This window comes from Podarcis pityusensis, assembly GCF_964106645.2.
Source record: "Podarcis pityusensis genome assembly, chromosome: 6".
NCBI classification, from domain to species: Eukaryota; Metazoa; Chordata; class Lepidosauria; order Squamata; family Lacertidae; genus Podarcis; species Podarcis pityusensis.
The window spans coordinates 66,757,719-66,785,627 of NC_138030.1; the positions used below are offsets into that span (position 1 = coordinate 66,757,719).

The 27,909-nt window shown below is 40.8% G+C and overlaps 1 protein-coding gene across 2 annotated transcripts; it reads left to right on the plus strand.

Annotated features, from left to right (window-relative positions):
* The first annotated feature begins 921 nt into the window (after positions 1 to 921).
* Positions 922 to 27,909, plus strand: PTGFR (prostaglandin F receptor). Of its 2 annotated transcripts, none has more exons than XM_081008774.1 (3): positions 922 to 1,416; positions 8,639 to 9,479; positions 25,369 to 27,909. In XM_081008774.1, the coding sequence occupies exons 2-3, from the start codon at positions 8,691 to 8,693 to the stop codon at positions 25,672 to 25,674; spliced, it is 1,095 nt and encodes a 364-aa protein (XP_080864900.1). In that variant the 5' UTR covers positions 922 to 1,416; positions 8,639 to 8,690; the 3' UTR covers positions 25,675 to 27,909. The 2 variants fall into 2 exon arrangements, with proteins under 2 accessions (XP_080864900.1, XP_080864901.1); XM_081008775.1 differs by lacking the exon at positions 922 to 1,416 and adding an exon at positions 1,456 to 1,613.

A 27,909-nucleotide genomic window follows, 5' to 3' on the forward strand; every position in this document is an offset into this window, starting at 1 on the left:
ATAAATCAGTTTTATCCTTACCAGTATTTGCTTGCTGATGCAAACCCACTCAGTTCCCATTATACATTTGTGTATATTCCCGCTCTCAATTTCTCAGAAGTTGGAAGGAGCCATTGGTTTGTTTTTACACAGAAGTTTTTGTTGGAAAGCATTTTGGAAAGCATACACTGTCATAAAAGCTATGCCACTACATGTTGTGCCCTGTACTGGATTAAATCAGTTACATCCTTGCATGGGACAGCTGCAAATTCCTGCATTGCAAGGGGTTGGGCTAGATGATCCTCAGTGTCCCTTCCAACTCTCTGCTTCCATGAATATCCCATAGCCCAAGCACATGAGGCGATATCTTCTGGTAGATCAGTGTGGGTGTCAAGTGGAAGGCAGGCTTACACTAGCAGTAACCAACCGGTCCAATGCACTTGTTTGCTGTCAGATGAATGGTACTTAAACACTGGTGATGGGAGAGCATCTTCTATGGTACCTGAGGGCAGTAGGCAATTGGTTTTTTGGGTGGTGGGTTGAAGGCTATGTATCAAAAAACGAAACAACCCAGCCCTGTCCTCCAACAGTGGGAAATGGCTGGAGTGCTTACAAAGAATAGACAGATGGCTCCTGTCCATCTATCATTTGAGGCTATTGCCTCGCCTTGCCCACTGGTAGGGCCAGCTCCGTCTGCTGCTCTTTTCAACCACTTCCTCTGGAAAAAGCCCACCTAAGTGTTTGAGGTTTTCAGCCTTAGTGTCTCCCCTTCTCTTGGACTCCCCCCACCATGAAGGTGACACCAGATCTCTCCCAAGTGAGATCTGTTTCATCCGCCGTGGCTTGACGTAGCTCAGCCTCGTGAAGATGTCAGGGGCTAAGCATTTTTATATGGAAACCTCAGAGCGAGTGCCAGACCGAGGGAACAACCCGCTCCTCAGCTCTGAGGATATTTGGGGTTAAAGCGCTTCCAAGGGAAGCACATCTGCGCCGTTCCGCGGAGACCGAAGCCCTTCTCGTTAAATCTTTGGAAAGCGCGGGGAGTGGGTCTGTTTATTGTCACTTGTGTGGTGGAAAAACTGTCTCTCCCGTCTCCCTGGCCCGCTCCTTCCCGCCAGGTGTATGTTGCTTGGCCTCTGGCAGCGCCTGCCTGACTGGAAAAGAGACAGCGGAGAGAACTCTCCCCCCCGTCACAGGAGAGTTGGAGGGCTCGTCGAGGGCGCGCGGGAGCGAGCCGACAACAAGCGTGACGCTCGCGCCCGCCGAAAGGGGTGGGAATGTGGGCGAGCCTAGGGGTCAAGGCAGCCGGAGCTGCCGCCTCAGTCCGCCCGCTTCGCTGGATGAGCGGGAAGCAGCTGGCGAAGCAGCCTGGGGGCGGCGGCTGCCATGAACGGACCAGGCGAGACACGGCGGACGGGAGCGGAGGAAGGAGCTGAGGTAAACAGCCTTCCCGCGCCTGGCAAACTTCGGTTTCAAGGGCGGCAGCAGCCGAGTGGTCCGGGCGGGAAGAAGCCCACCGTCGGGAAGGAGTTCTACCCGTGTTACTCGGAAGTCCTCCCGTGTTCCTTGGAGGACTTGTTCCCGTGTCAGTGTGTTAAGGGGAGGCTTCCCGCCCCGGTCTTTGAGGGCTGCAGGTGAGCACACGGCTTGGCTCCTCTTGCTCACAGGTAGCGGGATCCAGCCTGGCTTGACTGCAGCCCAGATAGCTCCCTCGGTTAGAGGCGGGCGCTGAGAATGCCGAGGTGGCCAGTTCCATCCCGGTGTGGGGCAGCTGCGTGTTCCTGCATTGCAGGGGGTTGGGCTGGATGATCCTCGGGGTCCCTTCCAACGCGATGATTCTATGACGCTCAACTTTGCAGAGCGCGCGTGTGAATTTAAAACTCTCGGATGAATGGAGGTGGCCACCGGATTGCAGCCTCTTATCTGAGACTAAGCTCCAGTAGTGCTGAGAGTTAGCTCAGTGGCAGAGCGAGCCCATCCTGGGAAAGGCTGCGGGCAGGATCCCTGCATTGCAGAGGGCTGGGCTGGATGACCCTCGGGGTCCTTTCCAGCTCTGCCATTCTGTGATCTGCTTTGCATGCATGGAGAGCTTGCCAGTCAGTGCAGGCAACACTAGATGGATCAATGGTCCGGCTCGGTAAAGGCTGCTTTGTGAGAGATGCGGAACACTGTCTCTGCACATTAGTGTTTGCCACTTCTCCTGTTTCTCGTCCCCATTTCCCAACCGCAAACCCAGTTAATTTCTCTCTGCCCCCTCCAGCTTCCTTTCCCCATAACTTATTGCCATCTGTTCTTCGACAACCTCCTACGTTTCTCAACATCATGATCTTTCCATGGTTAATCGCTTTCTCATCAGCCCTATTCCTTCCCCACTGTTCATCTCACTTCTCCATTACTTAGCCTTTTCCCCAAGTTCTCCATAACTTTTGTATAGTTACACCTTTCTTAGCACGACACAACCACAGGATTGCCGCAATACGATTCAGCTAGTGGATTCCGAATTCCTTACTCATTTCCCCCATCTCCTCAGAATTATGCCCCCTTTCCTTCTTTCCCCTTTCTTTTTATCCTCCCTTTCCCCTCTCCATACTAAATGATTCCTATTGATCCTTCACTCCCTCATCAGTAACTGCCCATCGCTTTAGCCTTCAGTTTTACCTATTATCTTGTGGTATGTATTAGTTTTTGAAATATTCTGAGTCTTGTAAATTGAGCTGGTACTGGAGCATGTCATCCATCCATCTGCTTCAGATTTCTTTCTTGAGGCTGCAATCCTGAGCCCCCTTACCTGGGAGTAAGCTCCATTGATTACATTGGGATTTACTTATGAGAAAACTTCCACATGATTGCTCTTTTCTGGCCACATCAGTTTGGCTGGGATTGGTGCATACCTTCTAGGTAACCTGTCTGGTTGGTGGAATAGCAGCTTAGAATATTGATAAGAATATTGCTAGCATATGTTATGTGCAGTGATTTTTTCCTGGGGACATTCAAGGGTACGCAGTACCGGCACATTTCCCCACCCCCACCCCCCCGCAAATGTTAAAAGTGTGGCACTCAATGTAACAACTTCATGGTGAGTACTGGCACATTTCTTTTTATTTTCCTTTAAAACACTGGTTATGTGCAATTCAGTGGTGCTGTGTCCAGAAATAAGAATGTCTGTTGAATGGCATACCTTGGAGCTTCTTAAAATAATGGGTGCCTTGCAACCTGATTGTGTATGTGTATGGCAAATGACACAAAACAAAGGGTGTCTTTGAAAATGATAATAGGAGAAGCTTTTGAAGCTCCTACATAGCCAGATCAAATGAGAAACAACCTGCATTTCAAGAAAGGTAACCTATGTAACTCATCCACAGACTTCACAAGTGATATGTTTTATACAGAAGCAATCCCTGCATAATTACTATTTTTATGTTGCTGCTTTACTTGCCTTTAATTGTTTAAGGTTGCATGCTTGCATACTTCAACTTATGCTCCCCCATAAGTTGAAATGCTAGAAACAAAACATTTTTTCTCTCCTTATCAGTTCTCTGTGCTAGGAAGCGCACCACTGCGTTTAGGGCAGTGCCTGATATGTTCCTGGAGAGAAATAAATGCTTAGCACTAAGTGTATTAGTATCAGAACTCTCCCACTACTGAATTGGCAAACTTGCACCTGAATTATATAATTTCCATTGACGTCGCACTCCTAATCAAAGCATGTTGAGGCTTGCATATTATAGTGATTATCTCCTGGAAGTCCTACTCTTAAACTGACCTAATCAAAGTGGAATCGTGTATATTGTAATCATTATGGCCCAGAAGGGGAGCTAATTAGTCAGAATCTACTCAGCTGATTGTTCTTATTATTTAAATATAGATAGTATCAGCTCTTCACCAGCAATTTATAGCTTAAAATTCAGAAAGTTGAATAATATTGCTGTATTTTGCAAGGAATTATCAGGGAGTGCATTGAGTATGTGGGCTGAGAAAGGAGGAAGGAATGGTTGTGCAAATGGCCAGTCAACTCATCAGTGAGATTCTCCTGGGTCACTTACCCTTATTTGGAGAAATGCATGACAATGCTCATCCAGCATTACCATGGGGTTTCTGTGTTTTCATTGTGTATTTTTTTTTAATTACAGTAAATACTAAAATTGATATATGTGTGTCGATATCTTACCGCTGATTTCATTTTTAAAAATTTCAATCAATCAAGTATATTCCATATAGTACAGTTACCTCAAGGGGAATTTGAGAAGCAAGTTTTAGAAATAAATAAGTAAATAAATTTGGCATCATTCTCTCCGTTTTCCTACAACTGTAAAGCATGGTGTTTCTCCTGCATTTATATATGCTTTTGAAAATGTATATTTTGCAGTACATACTCAGACCCCTAAATAGGCTCTAGGAAATAAATTTGGTCTACTGTGCTTTTACCTCAGTTTCCCAGAAGTTTTATTGATGAATGAGGAGCAGGGTGTTGTGGTGGATGGCTTCTTTTTTACGCAAATTCTTTTCCTGTGGGAATGGTTGCTGTGACAGTGTTCTAATCCCCTTCATCTCCCAAGGCAGTGTATAATGTTATAGGTATTGGGTGCCAGAGTTTGTGGGTGCAAGGCACCCATGCTCCCTAGATTTAGTAAATGTTAGAATTTAACAAGAGAAGGTGCCAGATGTTTGATTTAGCAGTGCTAAAAGACAGGCTAAATGAGTTTTTTTTTTCTGATCAAGAGATAACTTGGCAGTAGAGCCATCATGTAAAACAGAAGGAAGATAATGGGTGATTAACAAAGCAGTTACTCTCTGCCAAAGAGGGGTGGAAACCAAATCCAAATCCAAACTCTTCTTCAGCTTTGTGTCAGTGAGCAGAGAAAAGAAAGGTTTTAGGATTTCAGTTTGCTTGATGTAGGCTGGGGAGAAATCCTTTCAGTCTGATAGCTGCAACAAGGAAGAGGAAGAAGGGCAAAGAGCACCATGTGGACTGACAAGGACAGGCTTTAACAAAGAGGGAGAGAGCATGGCTGATTTCCCTGTTCTTGGACCCAAGCCTGCTGTGCCTATGGGGGAAGCAAGAGACCCTCCTGGAATGTGAATGCTCTGCACTCCCTCCTTCTAAACTCAGGTTATATATATGTGTAAATAAACCATATATCATAAAGACGCCGCAGTCTCCACTGTGCCCCATAGTCCAAAAGGAAACACAGACCCTGGATAAAGTGTGCCTGCAACCCCTGGAATCTCACACCACTCGTGGAGATTGGGGTGATGTGTAACAATATAGTATGATACCTCTTGCATGGTCATTTGGTGACTGGAGGCTCTAAGAGCATCCTATGAAGGGACTGTGTAAATACAACTGTATGTATGTTATGTAGTCTACTGGAAAGGTAGACTTATGCATTTATGCACATGCATAAATGCAAATCATATTTATTCTCTCATTTGTTCACACCCTCATGTGTAGGATGCACACTAAGCACTGCATAAACCATGTTAAGTGTCTCCAGAGGTTGTGTTAACCTTTAAGGTGCCCTAAGGCTCGTTGAATGTTTTGCTGCAAAATACTAACAAACTTATTGTAGCATAAGCTTTCATGGACTTAAGCCCACCCCGTACATCTGATGAAGTGGGCTTAGGCCCACAACAACTTATGCCATAATAAATATGTTAGTCTTTAAGGTGCCACAAGACTCATTGATTGATCTGTGTGGTGGGAGAGACAGCATGGCACATTTTGTTCAGTTGCATCCACAGGAAACCTGTTGAATAGAATACCTCTACTCAATGGATATGTCGTATATGTTTTTGCCATGGGTAAGCAGGTTAATTAATTGTTAGGAGTTTTGGACAATGTGAATTATTCTGAAAGATTCAATAAAAAATGTGTTCAGTATTGCAAAACTTTTACTCAGCCCAATAGGGTCGCCATTATGGTCTAGTTTCAGCTCCTAGATTAGCTGAATTATTTAGACCTGCAACTTTACTGCATGTATTAAACAATCCCCTTATGCCTCAGCAGATGTATGATAGTATTTCAATGTATTGTTTAAGGTAAGATTAAGTCCTAGTTTTATACCCTGAGAGATCATACATATAAATATAAACAAGAAACACATGATTGGGAGCCAATCAATCAAAGCAGAACATGCTCACATACGCTGATTCTTCAAGGAACCCTTGGCTATTCAAGATGTGTACTACAAATGCAGTAGAATGCACTCCAATATATCAGCACACCATTATTTATATGAAAATTGTTCTTTATTCTATTTCCCCTGTCTCTGTGTTCTCAATATATGTAGGTGTTTGAGCAGTATGAGCAGCCCAAAGTTTCCCAAATACTGATTTCTGCCAACTAATAATAGATTATTTTTTTAAAAAAAAAGTCTCATCCAGCTAATATCCATGAAGACACAGTCTTGTTGAACACACATTAACTGTTGATCCCATTTAGTCATAATATAAGCTGGGTTCAACCATCACTATGAATAATTCAAGTATAGTTTTGAGGCTCATGGTAATTTTTTGCAAGATGAAAAGTGTGGTGAAATTCTTCTAATTATATAGAAGAATTGTATCCCACCTTTAAAGTATTTCAGATTGTTTTCAATTTACATTTTCAAACCCTTATGATTTACTTAACATGACATAAGCTTGCAAACATGGTTATGCAGGGATGGATCCAGACTTGCCCTATGAGTGCAAGGGCTTCATCTGTTCATTGAAAAGGATGCTCAAGCTCCTGGTGGATGAAGGAGAGATTTATGTCAATTTTGGCAACTTTCCACCTGCAGCTCTGCTCATCATTTCCCACCCTGCCCCCAAACTTTTGGAACAGATTTTGGGAATTGCAGGGGATGCGAAGAGGAGGAGGAACTGGAACACGACGTCCCTGCTTCCTCCAACAGGTAGTGTCTTGTGGGTTGGGGATTCAACCCAAAGTCTAGGTATGATAATATTGCCAAGCACTTCACTGACTAGTAGTAAGTCCAAGGATAATGCTACAGAGTTTAGTTTTGCCTAGATGAATGAGAACACTGTAGACTTAGGTTATCTTTGTATTACTTATTTTATTTACAAAGGTGAACAGGTCATAGTAAAAGTAAATAAAATCATTCAGCTACTGATTTTGCATCAGAATCCCAAAGGCAGCAGTGTTTTGCCCACTTCCCCGCTTCCCTCAAAAACTACTGCTAGTTCAGCTAAGCTCACAGTTATAAACCTCATATATCTTCCTTTGCATTCAGAGTCATACAGCAAAGACTCCAATTGGCCTCCCTGCCACTTTCCAAATTTGGGAGGATTCCCAAGACTGGAAACAAATTCCAGCCACGAAACTTCTCATTTGTGCCTGACTGATGTGTGACCAATCTTGTGAGACAAAGCCATCAGGCAGATGTATTCACAACGAGACAGTTAAACATAATATGTTTTCGATTTTGACTTCTATTACATGATCGCTCATTGAAATAGTGTTTTGTGAGTTGTTTTTTTTAAAAAATGTCACAAATTAGGTTCAGGATAGTTTTTTCTTTTTTCTTTTTAAAGCAAGCTAAAGGTTTACTTGTATAATCAGACTCTCTGCATTAGTGAAATGTGAATATTGGGGAAAATAAAATTTACATTAGATAGCATGCAAGTGGGACCTGCAACAAAATGTTGCAGCAGGGTGGACTGCTGCTGTCCAGGATCCTAGCCACTCCACTCCATTCCACCTGCCTCTGGTTTTTTGTTTTCCCTTCCAAAAGTAAGCATTTCATGGTCACTGTCCACACTTGGTTATCAGTGAATTGGTTTTAGGAAGTTCCACCTATAGATTTTTACCTTAGAGAGGATGAAGATGACAACGATGATGATTATCAAACTTTGAGTACTTCTTTATTGTGTATGTGGATAGGGCCCTTTTGGCCACACAAGCAACATCAACCACAGCTTGAATATCAGCAGTAGAAAGAATGATTTGGAAAAACAGAATGGAAGATACAGAAACTAGGTACTCATTTTCAAGGTGTGGAAATCCCACTGCAGAAGAATAGCTCATGGAGGCTTACTTATATGGGCTAAATTATTTTGTTGAAAGATGAGAGCTTTCAGATATATTGCTGTATACTTTTTGGGGAAAAAGAAATGCCCTTTAGTAGTAAATTCTGTTCCTACTTAAGTATTTCTCAACTTTGGTTTCAAGATTTCAAATGTGACACATGCTTTGTTTACATGTGTCTCAGTTGCTGCCTCCACCCTTGCTCAGTCCTGTCTTTTTTCCACTGCCTATCTATGCATGATCACCTAAAGGTATATAATACTCCATATGTGTGACCCATGTAATTCCAAATTATGCACAGGCTCCACTGCAAATGTCCAAGTGAATGTGTAGAGGACAGGGCTAGTGAATACAATTTGACTTTCCTTTTTTGTGCATCCTCCACCCCCCAACTGTCTGAACAGTGGGATTTACTTCAAGGTAAGTGTGCATGGGCTTGCAGCCATAATTAGTTACCGGTAGTTAGCTGCTCTGAAATACTGTGCCACATCACACCTCAAAAGAGTTGTGCAGATGCAATCACTATTACATAAATGTTGGAGTTTCTGCAGTGTATGTCAGCTGAGTTGAGCAATATATTGCCATTTCCTACATTTTAAATAGTTTTTTTTTTTATTTAATGTCTTACAGATGCCTGGTGTTTTCCTGATATGTTTTGAATGCTGAGCTTGCCTTTCCAACAATGAACAGTTCAAAACCATCAGCGTTGCTTGGAACTGGTGTATTCTCCAATACTACCTGTCCCACGGAAAAGAAGATCTCTGTGTTTTTTTCTGTCATCTTCATGACAGTGGGGATTTTATCCAACAGCCTTGCAATAGCAATTCTCATGAAGGCGTACCAGAGGTTCAGACAGAAATCAAAAGCATCTTTTTTGCTTTTTGCTAGTGGCTTGGTTATCACAGACCTGTTGGGCCACCTCATCAACGGAACCATTGCAGTATTTGTATATGCCTCTGACAAAGACTGGATTCGATTTAACCAGTCAAATGTTCTCTGCAGCGTTTTTGGCATCTGTATGGTGTTCTTTGGACTATGTCCCCTTTTTCTGGGCAGTGTGATGGCTGTTGAACGTTGCATTGGAGTCACCAAGCCGATATTTCATTCAACAAAAATGACTTCTAAACATGTAAAGATTATGTTGACTATGGTATGTCTCTTTGCCATTTTCATAGCTTTACTGCCTATACTTCAGCTAAGACCTTATCAAATCCAGGCATCAAGGACCTGGTGTTTCTATAAAACTGAGCACATTGAAGACTGGGAAGACAGATTTTACCTCTTACTTTTTTCATGCTTGGGTTTACTGGCCCTTGGTATTTCATTTTTGTGCAATGCTGTCACAGGGATTACACTTCTAAGAGTCAAATTTAAAAGTCAACATAGACAAGGCAGATCTCACCATTTTGAAATGATCATTCAGCTCTTGGCTATAATGTGTGTCTCTTGCATTTGCTGGAGTCCATTCCTGGTAAGAGGTTAATTATTTTGCCAGTTTTTTAAATGCATGTTTAATGTATGGTGTTTCTCATTTTTAGCCACACGTTTTATGAAAACGCATAATGGACAACAGAAATGGATGCTCCTGATATTAGAACTCACATTATTGTTTTCAGTAGCATAGTCCTAGTGCAGGGGTCGGCAACCCGCGGCTCCGGAGCCGCATGCGGCTCTTTTACACCTTTGCCGCGGCTCCGCAGATCCTCAGGGGCCCTGAGCAGAAAAGCAGAAGCGCCAGAAAGAGGAGGGGGATGGAGCTGGGCAGCCGAGCCGGGCAAAGCAAGGCGGCGGTGGCGGCAGCGGAGCTCGAGAGGCGGCAGCTGCTGGGATGGAGGAGGAGGAGGTGGTGGCGGCCGGAGAAGGTCTGCTGCTGCTGCTGCTGCTGCTTCTGCCGCCGGAGGGAAGTTCTGCCAGGCAGCTTCATGGCTCATAGCTTCCCCCGGGGTAGGACGGGCGGCGGCGGGGCACGCTCTCCCAGGGCACGCTCTCCCAGGGCACGCTCTCCTCAGCCCCGCGTGCGAGGCACCTGAGGCGAGGGAGAGAGAGTGCGCGCGCTCGAGGGAAATGGCGGGGAGGGGTTTTTGTGTGTGTGTGTGAGAGGGGTGGCGGTGGTGCTTCGGGATCCTTTTCCGTGCCTTGCTTCTGAGTGGCCGCCGAGTTGAGGGAGAGCACCTGAGGTGAACCACAAAATGGGCCCGCCCTCCCTGTCAGGGAGGAAGGAGTGAATTACATCAGTGACGAGGAGGGGGTCCAGAGGTAGCCAGCAGGTGCCGTGATGCAGCATCTCGGCCTCAGAGAGAGGCGGGGGAGCACGAGAGCAATTGCAGAGGGAGGGGGGGCTGTTAGGCACCAAAATCCTGCATGCGGGATTTCCCCCGTTCTCTCGTGCCTATGCAATTCCTGCCCTTCTCCCTTCCCCCTCGAGATTTGCTTCAGAGACAAGCAAATGAAGAAGAAAGGGAAGAGTATTAGCTGATATGTCCCCGGATCCCATGGAAAGCACCACAGATTCCTTTGCTTACCAGCTCTTTTTATTTTAAGTTGGCTTCAAACCTGTAATTGTGCAGGTGTATGTATGTATACATATACACACATAAATATTCATATCTCTTTCCTCTCACCTTCCTTTCACCCATGATGAGAAAGTTGCACCAGTAGAAGGAATGGATATGTGCTGTTAGTAAAAAGAGAGGGAGTTGAACTGCAGGGAGGGACAGACACTTTTCTATGTATTAATTTGTATAATGTCCTCTATGCACATGGTGCTTTGCAAAAAATGGATATGAGAGGTACCATACCCCTCTTTGCTATCTGAAATAGACTCAGGGAAAAGAGAGAGAATGGGGGAAGGGGAAGAATGTATGGTTATTTACATTTGGCTTGTTTTGTGGCTCCCAGTTTTTCTTCTTCTTTGGAAACGGGTCCAAGTGGCTCTTTTTGTCTTAAAGGTTGCAGACCCCTGTCCTAGTGGAACGCAGGTCTTTGTATTTGTAAATACCATACAGTTTTCACTATGAACCCGATCTAGCCCAAATTAACGATTTTTAGATCCCATTGTATGTGGTGTAAAAGTTCTTCTTTGACTAGATTGCATTTGCTATATATGTCTTCGAGATCAGTTTGTGCAATGCCTTAGTACAGGCATAAGCAAACTCTGGCCCTCCAGATGTTTTGGAACTACAATTCCCATCATCCCTAGCTAACAGGACCAGTGGTCAGGGATGATGGGAATTGTAGTCTCAAAACATCTGGAGGGCCGGAGTTTGCCTATGCCTGCCTTAGGATCTTTGATAATGTCCTTTTCCACTTATGGTAGGGTTGCCATATTTCAAAAAGTGAAAATCAGGATACAAAAGTTGTTGATCTATTTTGGTAAAATCGCAAGAAATTGATGATTTTGAGCTATTTTAAAGGAAAAGTATCAAAAACGACATTGCCAACATGGATTGCCATATGTACAGATTTCCAGATTTCCCCATACATTTTTGCTGGTTTATGCCTGGACACTTCTTCCGACTGCAGTATTCCAGGTATGTCTGCAAAATTCCAGACATATGGCAACCCTAACTTACGGTGTCTATGGTGAGTAAACATGTATAATGGGGTTCAGGGGAATGGAATGGTATTGCACACATTGTCTCTGGCCAAACCTACTCATGCTCATTTGAATAGTGGGAGAAGCCATCATCATGCAGCTGTACTTGTGTTAGGCTTCCCTTCACCTTGCTTTTTCAGTTGTATTACAAGAGGCTGTACTACGAACTTCAAATGACTATAGGTTGGGTGTGGGTTCTGCTGCCATAGTCTCATCCCACTGCAGTGTGTTCTCTCAAAGCAGGCAATGTCTCAAAAGGGTGTTAAAGACTAAATGTCAAACAGCTGCACAAGTCTGTGGACTGCATGTCTGCTTTATTTATTACCGCTGAGGTTTTTGGCAGAAGGAAAACATAGGTACAACAGAAACAGTCAGTGCACATTAAATTCAACAACTTGGTTATAGGACTGCATCATTGGGTAGACTAGCATCAGATCAGCAATATTTTTTTCAGATGAAAATACTGTATTTAAAGGGATCCAAGAAACAAAAGTAGCTGCGGAATGCATGAAAACATAAAGACTGATATTGTAGCAATGCAGTAAGTTAAAGTTGCGTGAATAGTTTGGTAATCCATATCACTATGAATAAAGCAGAATGGTATGAGAATGCATAATGGGACTGATTACAATGTTTACCGGTATTTATAGAGTGCCTTCATGTACTTTTTCTTTGTATACATGTGAGTGATTGACAGATATAGGTTGCATTATACTCTTTTTTTATATGTGTGAAATTTGCAAAATAATTCCAATACTTTAGTGCTTCCTGGTTGTTGCAGAAATTAAGTTTTTACTAATTCATATCACATTTAGCTGTGCTTTACAGTGCTGGAGTGTCAGCAAGAGCAAGACAACCAAAGTCAAATCTAACTTACAAATATTCATGTTGTGTACCTGACTTGGGAATGATATAAGCAGGATCGACACGGATGCAAAAATTAAACTGATATGAAAAGGCCCCCTCTTATTATAGTTCAAAGCAGAAACATTTCATTAATTACAGTGTACATTCAACAAGAGATCAAAAATGAAGCTAAGGCTGGGAACAAAACAATGAATGTGATGTAATAGAAGCCTGTTTTTCATTTAGCTATGTGTATTTCTCCTGGAATGCTATGGTCTGAGTTAATATGCACTAGTCACCTCTTCTTTGTCTCTTTTTTTCTTGAGCTGATTCCAATTTTTCTGAACTGATTCTAAAAAGAGACAGTAGATACTCTTAAGGATTAGAGTTTAACCATTATATGAGACTTTTTTTTTTTTAAAGTGCAATTTAGCATAATAGGATGGAGTCTGTTCAAGCAACTTCTTACACACTGGCTTTGAGTAAGGCTTCTGTGCCTCCTTTTATACGCAAAATAAGAATAGCTGTAATATATCACACAGGTTATATGAAAATAAAGCAGCTAGCCTAATTTAATGGACTTGTTTCTTTTTTTTAAAAAAAAGTTTTATTCGATTTTATAAAGAGAGATACAAAGATTACAGTGGTACCTCAGGTTACATACGCTTCAGGTTACATACGTTTCAGGTTACAGACTCCGCTAACCCAGAAATATTACCTCGGGTTAAGAACTCTGCTTCAGGATGAGAACAGAAATCGTGCTCTGGCGGCGCGGCGGCAGCAGGAGGCCCCATTAGCTAAAGTGGTGCTTCAGGTTAAGAACAGTTTCAGGTTAAGTATGGACCTCCGTAACGAATTAAGTACTTAACCCGAGGTACCACTGTACAAATATTTAGGTTAAGAATTAATAATTACATTATATTTACAATGTCAAACTGTTTTAGACAGACTTAAGTGGGATGCTATAGATTGAGGAATCTGGAAAAACACCTTGCTTTAAAAAGACAAGCTGGAGATTAAAATTTATGACACTGTTAAATTGAAATACAATGGGCCCGAGAGGGATTCTGGAACCTCTACAGAATGGATGTGTCCAATACTCTGACTGTCTGCCGTACATAATTGGCACTCAGCTTGAAAAGCTTCTATTAAATTTAACTGGACTTCCAAGTAAATGAGCTGAAATCTATGAAACCTGTTGTATACAGTTCAGTATCGTTTATCTTTCCCTTCTACTCACCCCAAAAGTGAAGGCAACTGGCAACTGCATTCTTCCTTTCCCACAAGAAATTACCATAATATTTTAGTTCCCTGTGTGTCACAACCAAAGAGGCAAGACTCAAAAAGTTTAAATGAACTGGGCTATGTTTGTTCATATATTAAACTGAAAATAGATGTAGGCAGAGAAACCAAGATGTGTGGTCTAACTAATAACAAAACCTTGCCTAGGCCAAGGGTAGTTCTTCCTCTATTGCCTCCCCCCTTTCAGGTGAGGTCCCTCAACTCCAAGCATGGATTACAGGTTTACACAAATGTGCTCCATAACCATGGCAGCAGGTCCCACAGCTCTGAATGTGGTTCTTGAGACCACAGCCTTCCTCTGTAATGGTGCCTAAGAGTGCTCACCAAACCTTAACTAGATCATAATTTCCTGCATCTACCTGCCAGTGTGGCCAATTAACTTATTTAATGACTCCCCCCACTCGCCACTAAGTACACCCACCACATCAGTACAGAGTAGATAAAAAGAAGCCCACCAGCTCAGCCAATCAGTTGATGAACAAATAAAATCCTGCTTGGTTCCACAAAAGGTGACCAGCAAAAGCAAGCACTGTCTGTTGGGTGGCAGGGTGAGCGGTCTGCTGAACTGGAGGGCAGGGGTTAAATAGCCCTCACATCAATCCTGCCCCTTCCCCAGCATTGCTGCAGTGTTGATCTGTATGCTGAAGCTGCTTGCCAGTCCCCTTCATTTCCTGAGCGGCTGCAAAAGCTTCTCAGTGCCACAACTGCTTAGGGTCACGACAGGCATGGGATTCTTCCAACCCAAGTACGAAATCACCCTAACCATTTGATTCTCCAGGGTCAAAGAGAACCAAGAGAGCTATGAACCAAATTTCAGTGACCTTTGGTGCTAGAAGTTGTGGAATTGTGTACAGCTTAAGCAGTTGCAGTTTTTCTTTTGGAAGCTGTTCATATATCACGTTTTGCAAATAGTCCTTTTTGTGTATATTTTAAATTAGAAGAACTGGCAGATCTGCCTTGCTATGAAATCGGGCTGGTTATTTTTCAAGGCCTGTCCTCATGTATTCACAATTAACAAATTATATTTACTGTGCATGGAGTCATGGTGATGATGACTCTTCAGTCTGCAAGGCTTATTGTGTGAACTGGTTCTTAATTTCAGTTCAATTTATTGTGATGGTGATGGACTTTAGTAATGCATGTACGTAAGCAGCTTTCTATTTAATGCTAGAATGCTTAACACTTGGGCTAGGGTGGCAGCTGTCGTCTTTACTTATTTATGGCTACAAACTACAAATCACTGCAGCTACAAACTACAAATCACTTCAACTGGCTTCATTCTATTGATTTCAAAGGGGATTAAACCTATTAAGGACAAATTCTCATTTTAAGCAGTTTGAAATTCGTAGTCTGTATTCTCCATGGATGGCTATGACAGGCTTATTTTGAGCACATGAAAATGATAATCTAGATTTATGCCCATAATTATTTTCACAGAAGTGAGTGGGAATACTTGTGAATGCAGACTCACACACACCTGCATAAATCTATAGAGGATTGTGATCCTATTTGTATTTTTCTTTTGGAAGTTATTATCTTGAATTGTGAGTCACATTTGCTTTATTTCAAACAACTCAAAAGGCACCACACCATTTCCCATTGCTGTATTACTTTAACTTTAGTTGGAGAGTAATGAGGTGTGTGTAGACAATGAAAATAAAAATACTGTCAAAAGTTATTGAGAATTCGGCATTGCTGAACTGAAGGAGACTAGACCATATCAGAAATAGGAACTTTTGTGCTGGATGATAACACACCATAACTTCAAATAATCTTCTGTCAGGAAAATAGAATTGGTGAGAGGCAAATAATTCAGTGTTTAGGAAGCAAGAACAAAGGAGCCCAAGATGAAAGAATGTCCTCTAAGTCTTTTTACAATTCCAACCGTGCACTATTGTCAGTTTTCTCTATGGGTATAACTGCATGCAGGAATATTTTGGTGATATGCAAATTGCTTGAGTAACAAGGTTCGTTTAGGTTCTTTCCTACTTCTAAGTACGCAGTTGCTTTGCAAATTGCTCCACCTAGGGTGGGATTTGCTGACTTCTCTTGATGGGTTCATGAGCAAAGTAGCTGATACAGTTACTGAGTCTAGGTGCAGGGAGATCTGCAGAAATAACCATTATTCAGTTTTCCTGTATTGCACTTTTTTAACATGTCTCAGGAGCTCATTGGAAATAAGCATCAGCACAGTTGGTGGGATGTAGTGTGTATGGAAAGGGGAGTAGTGAAATTAGTAGTGCTTGATCCACTCTCATTAAAAAGCAGTCCATGCACCTGCTGTCGTAAGTGGATTGGTTTGGGGCCATATTTTTCAGAAGTTATAGGATTATCCCTGGATTGGGGAAGTTGAATTTACAGCTTGATAGGAGCTGTTTGAGGGGTGTGTGTGTGCCACGTGGACGACACTACTTAAAAGGGAAACACAAACACACAGTAAACCCAGGTGTAGACAAACCCTTAGAAGCTTCACATAGGAACACAGGATGCTAGCACTAGCTCAGTGCTGTTAACATTGACAGGCAGCAGTTCTTCAGGCTTCACAGAATTACCAAGCCTAGATAGAAATAGGGTTACTTAAGAGCTATCTATAAAAAGGAATTGTACCATTAACCAAACCACTTAAAAGGAACAGGAACCTCTTTGGCAACCCCGAGTCTGTTGATACACAAAAGGGACTTGTATTAAATGATACATTTTTTTTTTTACCCCCTTGGAACCTGGTTTGTTCTACTTATTTTCTCTCACCTTCCTTATATAGGTACCTTTTCTTGACAACATGACACACATGGGTTGAACTCATGAAGATAGCCTTTTTCCTGCCCTGGGAGAATGGGTGCGGCAAGGCCAAGCAGGATTGCAATCTTGCCTTTAGCACACATTGGTTGGTGGTTTTGTACAATGAAGGTTACTGAATCAAACTAACGTCTATAATAAATAATGTAATCTTCAATGATAAGTAATAGAACCTGGTGAAGCTTGCGCATTACAATATTAGAAAAGTCAGAAAGATCCTGGTTCTATATTTGTTTTTGCTTTTCTGTTAATGTTGACATGCTAATGTGACAATAACGCCAATGCTGATAAAACTTTTTTTTGAAAGGGGAATCAAGATTTAAAGCTGAAAGTCTAAATTTGCTTACTTTTGGGGTCTTCTGCCGCTGACCAGCTTATTAGGGGTACATAGCAGAATTGAAAATGTACCTAGCAGTGGTCTTCAGCTGCTTAGAATGAGCACAGCAGTGATGTTTTCAATACTTTCTCCTTAACTACAAGGGTGTTAGACATTCATTATGATTTTCAAATTAAAAGCAAAGTTCAATGAACTCCAAACAGATGTCTTCCGGCTAAGATATTTTTAAAAAATGCTTTGTGTACCATCATGTTGTCTGGCAACTTCAAATCCGCGCGTCTAGGTTTTAAAACAAACAGAAATGAATTTGCAAACAATGTTATATGAGCTAATTGTCAAATGTTGTTACTCTTATTTAATATTTCGGTATTCTTTCTTTTGACTGTGAAGTCATTGGGAATGACATTCGTTTTTAATATGCTATCTGTGTAGGATAAAAGTAAAATGGGGTTTCAGCTGAAGGATTCATTTAAAGTAGAGGTCCTAAGCAAGTCTTATTTGGATGTTTTGTTGAAATCGGAAGGTCTCCCCAGTAATTGTGTGTTAGGTATATTTTATGTTGATTCATTTCCAGTTATGGGATTGTTGTATTTGTCCATGTAAACCACCCTCCAAACACTGCTGGCCATCAGTTGAAGGAAATGTAGTGACATACCCACTCAAAGAGGTTCATTAATTGGGATTTGTGCATGTGTTTGGTGGCTTAGTGCTTGGAACTGGACTTCATATCTTGTCATGTAATTCTGAAAGGTTCTCTTCCAGATTTCATATGTGAGCTGATTTATTTCCTTGTGTTATTTTGAAATGTCACATGCAGAATTCCATAATGTTTAAAATAGTACTGTTTTGTTATCTAAACAGCCTGTTCCTATTTTATTTCTCTTTCCCACTGATCTGTTAAAAGCAGTTTTATTTCACAATATGGTTCCATCTGACTCATTTTTTTGGGGGAACTAATACCTCCATTTGTAGGAAGACTGGAGAGCTCGTTGACTAATACTTTAGTGTTTTTGTGTTTTTTCATGGGAGATATTCCAGTAACAAAGTTAAGAGAATGAAAATGCCCTGAAGTCACAAGTAATGGAGATTTCTATTTCTTTTGAATTCTGTGTAGAAAATATAATCAGAAGAAGAAGAAGAAACCTTCTCATTACAAGTCTTTTCTTACTTTGTTATTTTGAAGTGTCCCAAGAGCTCTTGTGCATCAGCAGTTATTTAGTTGGGATTGCAGAGAGAGAAAGAGAGAGAGACAGAATAATATGGTGGTGGAATGGAAAAGAATGCATTTGAGGAAAGATCTTATTCAACTATTCAACATTGCTCTTTTGTGAGAGGACCTATTTTTAAAAAGGGAAAAACCCATTAATTTGAGATGAGAAAACCCCAAAAGTAATTACTACTATCATTTCTACTATGTGGTTTAGATTAATATTTCTAACAAAATCCTAATTATGTGCTACCTATTAGGAAGTGAACTTTATTTCTGACCAAAAGAGGGAATCTTTTATGTCAAAACTCTGCAGGGTCTGACACTTTCTACTTGTGGTTTTCAAAGATTACTATCGCTCATGTTCTCTTATTACTTTTTCACGCCTTGTTTCTTCCCAACTTTTTAGAAAAAGAGGAATGGTCCCATTTGTTGTTATTAATAACTCCTAGTCTCATTGGAAAGTGAAGATAAATTGTACTTGGAATACATTTCCTAACAGAAGGAGAATTTCTTTACAATTCTTAATAATGGATAATTTGGCATTAGTTATGGAACATTATTTTATTTTTTGTATGGTCCTGGCTTGTCAATATCTGATAGCTTTGGACTAGTAATAATTGTAAATCAGGTGACTTACTAGTTCACCCCTCCTTCTTTTCCTAAACTACAAATGACTGTGGATAGGTAGACAGCTCCAACAATTGTGGACTAATGACCTTTGTAGTCCTATTTATATGCAATTTCATTCCAAAATTTTGTTTTTGGGGTAGAATAAAATTCTGCAATGAAGAATACTTGGGAATTCATGGGCTTAATTGAAGTTTATGGACCTAACTTAGTTCATTATTTTATTATTTTCAATAGATCTGCTGTGAGTAGAATTTAGTTGGACATCACCCAATATATCCCACTGAAACCTATGAGATTTAAATGTGCTTAACTTTAGCTGGTATCCTAAGGGTGTGGTTCAAACACATCTGTGCTGGATTTGGAGGTGTCCCTCTGCCCAACCTTGCTGGGCCCTGCCTGCAAAGTGAAGTTGGCATTATTCTACTGATGCAAAACACCACACCCACCCACATTATGTTCACTGAACGTGTGGGTGGGCAGAAATGCTGCAGCTGGGATGCCTGATGGTGCCAGTCAGTGGAAAGACCTAACACAACACATTCTGGGTGTGGGGAGTGGCTGAGCTGGGCTGGGATTCATTGGATCCTGAGCTCAACTCCGCTGCCATAATTGTTGTTCTGCTAGTTTGTTGCTCTGCTTGGTAGGATTGCACCCTAAATAAGTGTTACCTGATGGGCATAGATATTCCACTAGTGCCAAAGAATTCATCCCCTGGCTCCATGGGATTTCTCAGTCTCTGAAATGAAGGTTAAGATGTTGTCTGAGTAGGTTTAATTTTTCCCCCTAGACCAAACTTTCTTTCACCAGCTTGTGTAATCTGAAAGAATGTAAATTGGATATTTTATACTATTTCTCCTCAGAGAGTAGAAATGTTAAATTATGCTATTTTTAATGAGACAATTAAAATGCTAACCATATTCTCACCAGTAACTTTAGATAGCCAATGGAGCAAAATAGTTGATTTTACTGCAAGTGCCTGCATGAGGAATAAATAAAATTGCACATTTTTTTTGCACTTCCCAGTTATAAATTTACCAGCATGCTACAGCTGGCCTATATACAACTGAAAGTTTACCAGTAGAAATATATTATTACTGTAATTTCTTGCCATTGCTAGTTAGCTCTCCCTGCACTAGGAAGTAAAAACTGAATGGAAGAAACATGAGTAACATGTTGTTTATACGAGTTATGTGTATTTGTTGCACTAAGGCATGCTTCTGGTGGGAAGACAGATGACTTATTCCCATCTAGGAATATTTGGAGGATCTATATTTGGGATAGTGGGAAACGAAAAGTCCAGTTTCAGACAATGTTGTAGCCTTAGTTCTGGGTATTGCAAATTAGCTATTTGCCGAAAGGGTTGTAAGGACTCTTATCTCTTGTTAGCTTTTCCTTCCAGGTTGAGCGCTTCCAGATTATTTTGTTCGTTCATTCATGTGCTCACCAAAATGACTTTAAATTATGAAGACTAGGGTAGTCGGCTTTTGCTTTACTGTTCCAGTTGTGCTTTCTTGTAATTAATCTTCCTGGTTAATTGAAGGCTTCCAGGCTTTGTTATAGTGTTCTCTGAAGGGAAGAGGGAAGGGGCTGTGTGTATGCAGGCACAAGGTTGCTCGTATTTTGGATGATACTACTTAGTATCAAATAGTGTAGAAAAACACTGAGGCTACTTAGTGTTTTTCTGTACAATTTGTGTCTATTCTTGTGCCAATAAACTACATTGTAATAAGCTACTGGACCCAGGAGTAAAGAAGTAAGACAGAAGGGATGGGTTTGAAATACAGTGGTACCTCGTGTTACATACTTAATCTGTTCTGGAGGTCTGTTCGTAACCGGAAACCGCTCATAACATGAGGCATGCTTTCACTAATGGCGCCTCCTGCTGCTGCTATGCCGCCAGAGTGCGACTTCCGCTCACATCCCAGGGCAAAGTTAGCAACAAGGGGCATCTACTTCTGGGTTAGTGGCGCGTGTAACCCAAAGCATTTGTAAGGGGGACGGTACATAACACGAGGTACCACTGTATGGTGTAGGAGTTAGAGCGTCCAATTAGAACTTGGGAGACTAGGGTTCTGCCTCTCAGACTAATCTGAGAGTTTTATCCCTACAGAGTTGTTGTGGGAATTAAATGGGATTTGGGAGAACCGTGTACTGTATTTAACCTTGAGCTCCTTGGTGAAAAAGGCTTGATATAAATACAGCCATACCTTGGTTCTCGAACAGAATGCATTCCGGGAGTCTGCTCGACTCCCAGAACTGTTTGAAAACCAAGGTGCAGTTTTCAATGGGTTGCAGGAGCGTCCTGCAGCCAATCAGAAGCTGCAGAAGTCACATTGGATGTTCAGCTTCCGGAAATCATTCAGTGGCTCCCCATCTGTGGTATGCTCTTCCTAGGGAGGTTTGGTTGGTGTCTTCATTATATATCTTCAGGTGCAGGCGAAAATGTTTCTGTATAACCAGGTCTTGTCTGATTAACATTCAATGTCATTTTAAATGTGTTTGTGAGAGGGTGTGGGAGCTATTGGTTTGGTTTTTGTCTTTTGTTACATATTTATGTTCTCATTTTGTATTTTTATGTTGTGATCTTCAAATGAAGGGCAGTATACAGATTTAATAAATAAACAAAGAGAAGATTGGGAACCTAACTTAATTTCAATCTTGGTGAGCCAAGCTGTGCCCTTCCAAGGCATATGTTATAGCATAGACCCAAAGCCTTATGTTGAGTAGGGAGGCCTTCCTGTCCCACCCCCTCCTGGATCCCACAACTCTGGGCAGGTGTGCCAGATTAGTCTCAATAACATTCCATATCCAGGCTGAGGGCCTCAAAACCCAGAGTTGTCTCTGAAAATGCCCTTCACTTTCAAAGGTGCATAAGGGTGCTCACATGCCACACCTCACCACAGCCTTTTCTGCATCTGCCTGCCAACCATGTGACCAACTTAACTATGAAACCAACTTAACCAACCAACCTATTGGGTTGGGGCAACTGGCTAAAATATTTTGACATGTTTTAAATGGTTGTGCTTTTGGTCCCTCTGTTTTGTTTTTGTTGTGTTGTGTTTGGTTAAATGTTTAGTTGGTGTTGGTGGTTATTTTAATTTGGGTATAACTGTAAATGTCTTCTTCTTCTTCTCCTCCTTCTTCTTCTCCTCTATTAATTTATTGGTTTATTTATAATCTGTATAAGATATTCTGTTTTTTAATGTTTGATGTTTTATTACGTTTTTATATATGCTGTAAGCTACCCAGAGTGGCTGGAGAAACTTAGATAGGTTGGATTAATTTTTTAAAACAACAACAACAACAACAATTCAACCTAAACACCAACCCCCTCTGAACCCAATACAGACTAGGTGAAAAAACCTGCTTACCTGTGGAGGGTTGCAAAACACTCCTACTCAGCTACAAAGTGACTGGCTATCTTCAGTGCTATTTTTCTAGAAAAAGAGGTGCTGGAACTCACCATGAACACCTCCTTTGTTCTCTTAGAATGGCAATGGTGTCCACCTGAGAGGTTCTGGCTGAAAATAAAGCACTGGTTATCCTATATTAAAAAAGAGGATGGGTTGGGTAAGACAAATGTCCCAAAGAGGCAATTTAGGGGCCTGGTCAAAGCTTATAAAGCCAATGACCCCCCCCCCCCACCCCAGGATGATAGTCTCTCCATCCAGAAAAATGCTCCCAGACACAGAGTTTCACAGCTGGCAGGAGTGGACTTAGATAATAACATACTAGCTGTATGGCAGTGCCAGAAAACATGCATATGGATTCATTGCATGTAATCATATGCACAGAGAAAAATCATGGTTTGGATGTGATGCCTGTTCAAAGCTACTCTCAAATATGGGGCAACACATTCAGGGGTGTTTTATGCACTGACTTCTGAACTTTCATGACTAAACAGGATGTGGCCATAGACGTGTGCATACTCTAAGGAATGATTTGTAGTTTGCCTTGCAGTCTTTTTGGAAATCTCAACTTTGCACTCTCACAAATCTGGCAGTCAGCTCAGAGCCATCATGTCAAACTGATTCACTGCACTAGCATCTTGATGAAACTTGCACACAGATTTGCCAGTTATTTTCCCTTGGTCTCAATCAGTCCTTATTGCCTAAGACTAAACATAAATATTTTTCTCAGATGCAATGCTTCAATGATTTAAGCAGTTATACCCTAATGAAATTATAACTCTTAACTCTAAAGGCCCTGCTATTTTGTTGCATTTAGTAGAAGTAATGGGATTTCAAAGTCAATAGCCTGTGTTTATCTGTTTGTCTTTTTTCAAACTGATTTTGATCTGATGTGATCAAAGCTGGTGTGTGGCTAATCTAACTGTTCTGCATGGAATGTAGCTAAAGTAAGTCATGATGAGCTGCTTTTAAAACTAATGGAATAAGCTAATCATGATTAATGGGATTCTAGATGGATTGGGCTAATTTAAGTGCCCAGAAAGGTTATCCAAAGCAGGCTTTGACTTTTGAAATAGTTATATGGATTTTAAATTCAATCCCATCTCCTTATTCTTTTGAAATGCATCTGGATAGATCTCTACATCACTTCATTGTGTTCCAAGGATTTGAGTTACTCAGCCATGACCTATAAATGTGTTCTGACTCATTATCTTTTTGTACCACTGCAGGCATTGGTTATGGGAAAATATATTGCTGATGGGGGACTTTGCAAACATAGCCTTGTTTCCCTTTCTCTCTAAGCACCTTCTTGAACATTCTTACATTGGTAGGAGAGAATATTACATGGCTTCACCACATGAGGAGAGTTGATTTAAGAGAGTTTTGCATTTGTCAGTGGCTAGAAAAAATTTCATTGCTCTTGTAATTTACTTTGGGAATTACTTTCTAATGCTATGATTTTATTGATTATAGTAATAGTACATCAACCCATTTTCTGATCCCTCTTAAATGCATTGGTCCTCAGCAACTAATTTCTTTTTTTGAAAGATGTGGCATCAACACCTGGGACCATGGCAAGGTCCCCTGGAATTGATAGGTGTCTTGGGACGTCTGTGCTCAGTGACAAACACAGAACACCCAATGTCGGTGTCACTGAGGGGAATTTAATGTGGCAACTTGGCACTACCCACAATTGTTGCCAGATAAGACCATGGCAATGGAGCTCATCATTTGAGAAGAGCCAACAACAACAACAGCAACAACTTATTATTTGTACCCCACCCATCTGGCTGGGTTTCCCCAGCCACTCTAGGTGGCTTCCAACAAAGATTAAAAATATATTAAAATGTCATACATTAAAAACTTCCCTGAACAGGGCTGTCTTCAGCTGTCTTCTAAATGTTAGGTAGTTGTTTGACATCTGATGGGAGGGCGTTCCATAGGGCGGGAGCCACTACCGAGAAGGCCCTCTGCCTGGTTCCCTGTAGCTTTGCTTCTTGCAATGAGGGAACTGCCAGAAGGCCCTCGGCGCTGGACCTCAGCGTCTGTGCAGAACGATGGGGGTGGAGCCGCTCCTTCAGGTATACTGGGCCGAGGCTGTTTACGGCATATATTAATATGCCTTTTCTAATAATCATAGGATGCAAATTAGTACAAATCTATTTTCTTCAGCACTAATGGAATGGAAACGTGATTCAATTAAAAGAGACTATTATTACTGGTATAATTTTAATTTAAAATTCTTGGATTTCAGGGCAAAAAGCATGTTGCTTTTTAAGATAACCAGAACATACCTGTACCCATGTCCAAGAGAAGCATTAAACATGATATATTGAATTCCAATTAATTATAAATGGTTGAACACATAAGATTCTTCACTTTAATGGAAACAGATGAATTTTAAGATTAGTTGAATAAACAAGGAGTTGAGTGGTTCACGGGAAGGTTATAAATCTTTATGCAATAAATAAATCAGCTTCTGCTTCTTTATGTGACATCTCAAATCACAAATCTTCATCTGGAGCCATATTAGGATGTAACAGATTCTCATGTACACAGATGGTTATACATAGAATGGAATGCCTAGCCATTCCTATATTACGTTGGCGATATCTGTTCAGGATATCATTTCAAATTATATAATTTTTGAATTGTATACCAATTTTAACTCTTAGTAAGAGTAATTAGGTTTGCATGATTAAGTACTAATTGGTAAAATGAGGTTTGTAGCATGGAATTTTGAGTAAATAAAATGGGAAATGCTCCACTAAGAAAGGTAGCATGCAGAAATCAAAGGAGTTAGCAAATTTTAGGTGAGTCAAAGAAGGTACCTAGTAGATGCAGGTTTGGAGAAAAGCAGGTTTGGAGAAACTGGGAAAGCTGTTTATGCTGGCACACAGCTTGGTCATTTCTCTGATGCCAGTACCCAGCCAACCTTCTCCCATTCTGCCTAATTCTCTGTTTGCACCAAAATTCATTGGTCTGTGATAAATCACTCCTTTAACATCATGCTAGCTTTTCCATCCCTCCACTAACTTCCAGGCAGATCTAGTGAGTTTATTTATTTTGTTTCGATCTGTTTGTATGCCAGCTAATTCATTAGTTTTCAGATATTCAGCAGTTTTCATTATTCTGAAAGCAAATTATAACAAAGTCTTTAGAATGAAAGATGATTAATATGGCTATATTAGATGATGTGTTCTGATATCTAATAGAATTTATTTCCTTTTGCAGGTGACCATGGCCAATATTGGAATAAATGAAAATCATTCCCAGGAATCCTGTGAAACAATCCTATTCGCTCTCCGAATGGCAACGTGGAATCAAATTTTAGATCCATGGGTATACATTCTCCTGAGAAAAGCTGTTCTTAAAAAACTCTACAAGATTGCCAGGAGATTTTGTGGTGTGCATTTTATTAACTTGCATACGTGGGAACTTAGCTCCATTAAAAATTCTTTGAAAGTTGCTGCAGTTTCTGATTCACCAAGCAGTTCCAAGAAAACGAATCAGCAGCTACTCAGTTCAGCAGTGCAATAAAATGAAGCATGTAGAACGATGAAATGAATGGGTAATGGTGGTTAAGCTGCTCAAAAATTGGTACAGTGTGAATGGGCTGGGGTTTTTCCATCTCTTCAAAACAGGAAAGCTGGCCCATTTCTGGAAATGTAACAATATGGAGCTGCTGGTTACCTTCCAAAGACTGCTATTTCTGTGACCGGCCCATCAAACCTGGGGCTGAAGACTTGTGACCCTATAAGATAACAGAAAAGCATATATGTTCTGTTAAAAACAGAACGTTAAGCATATAAGATGATGCTGGCAGCTTTGGAAATACTTTTGAATGAAAGAATATTGTTCAATGTTCTTAGGAAAAAGAAAAGAAGCAAACAAATACCTTACTGTTGAAAGTGGCAATGAATTTGTTTGTTAAGTGTAACTTTGAAGATGTGCCTTGCCTTGCAAGTATAACTGTTCCACATTTTCTTGAAAATGTAGCACTCAAATTTGAAAGGCATGCATTGTAGAAGGTCAGTTTTTTGGGGAAGGGACTCAAGACCTTGCAAGCTGAACTTCTCACAACTTAAAAAAAGAAGTCCACAGATAAAAGGAGCTAGAAACAAACCTGCAAGAGTCAATACACTTATTTAACTGTTACAATCCAGGAAATCTACCCTGCTACGTTAAAGGCTAATAATTCACCAGATATAACAGCACATTTACGTTTCAATTATAACCACGTGATTATGAAAACCACTTGTTAAGTATGGTGAAACTTCAAAAATGCATTTACATATTAAAAAAAAAAACACCACTTGTGACATATGTGCCAAATGTTAATTTTAATCATTCAAACTGAGGTCAGAATCAAGTATGTAACAATATTCAGGTGTGGGTTGTTGTTTCTTACAAAAACAAAAAGTGGTTGATACAAATATGAGAATTGCAACACACTTGGGTTGAGCTGAAATAATAATAATTGTAGCACAGAATTATGTAGATTGAATTTAAAAGGAAATAGTAGTGCAGAGCATACTGAGCTTGGCAAATCCTTTGATTAGCCAATGTTTCAGCAAGAGGTTGGAAGAGAAACTAGTTAGGATGAAGGGAGTGTGGTTTCCATTCCATAAGCAAAGGACTTTACAGAGACTCGGGAAAGCTTTTATTAAGAATGTAATAACCTGTCTGCTTAATAATCAGCCTTAAATTTCTGAGATCTAGTATCATATTGTTTAAGATGCCAGGCCCGTGCAGTACTGCATAAATATTTCAAGCCCCATAACATTCCTAGGATCTCAGGCAACTAAGTGCCTAGGATTTTTCCTGCCTTGTATATGCTTTCACTGGTTTGTTTGTCTTTTAATGAGAAAAGAGTAGTGATGGGTAAAGCAGAGATGTTAAATCTGTTCCCACTATTTGTCTGCAAGCAAAAGTAATTTGTGAGTAGAATACTCAGAAACATTTGTGGGTATTCTTACAGAAGTCACAAGCCAGGCCTGTCATAGCTTCTCTCTTCTTTTTTTGTAAAAGAAAAAGAAAAAGAAAATATGCCTGAAATAGTACCACTTGATGCTACTGCTGCTATTGCTATTACGCCTCCTGCTCTTGAACCTTGCACAGTGCTATACAGAAATAGCATCCTGCAAAAAGCTTATAGACTACACTAGACAAACGAAACAGAGTTTTGCAGAGCTTAGGGCCAAATAATTTAACACTTGTAATATCAAATGGAGCCCACCAACCATTTATTGTGTCCTTGTCAGGTGACTTCCTGTTTTTGTATCCAAACAGGCAGCATAATTGATGTGACCAGGAGCTTTAATCACCTTTTATCTCTGAATGCTGGTGGGTTGTATTTGCTCTGGTTAGACACCTGCCTTGGTGGCTCCTACAGGTTGTGCAGGCGTAGTAAAGATGGAGTGACAGGGTTAATAGAAGGTGGAGAAAATAGCATTTTGTTAAAAAAAACCCATTGAATTGTCATATGACGGGGTCATTAGCACTTCTATCACAGGCCCTGGGACACACTAGGCTTTATTTTTTGATAGATTACAATAGGGCCTTAATACCAAATCAATGCTAGCACTCTCTATGGTGCCACTGAAATAACTTGGTGAGTCAAATGTAAAATTGGACATTTTATTGTACAGGTCACAATGTCGGCATTTAATAAATTCCTTCAGTTTTTCATCCTTCTGGGCAAGAAGTTTGCTTCAGTGACAGCAGACTGATGTTCAACCATTAAATTGTGGAAATGCTTGACTAGAAAAAAAA

Excerpts from the sequence above, each read along its gene's own strand:
- PTGFR (XM_081008774.1), top strand. The coding sequence starts at position 8,691 with ATGAACAGTTCAAAACCATCAGCGTTGCTTGGAACTGGTGTATTCTCC. Across the intron at positions 9,480-25,368 it reads TTTGCTGGAGTCCATTCCTG|GTGACCATGGCCAATATTGG; the intron begins GTAAGAGGTTAA and ends TTCCTTTTGCAG.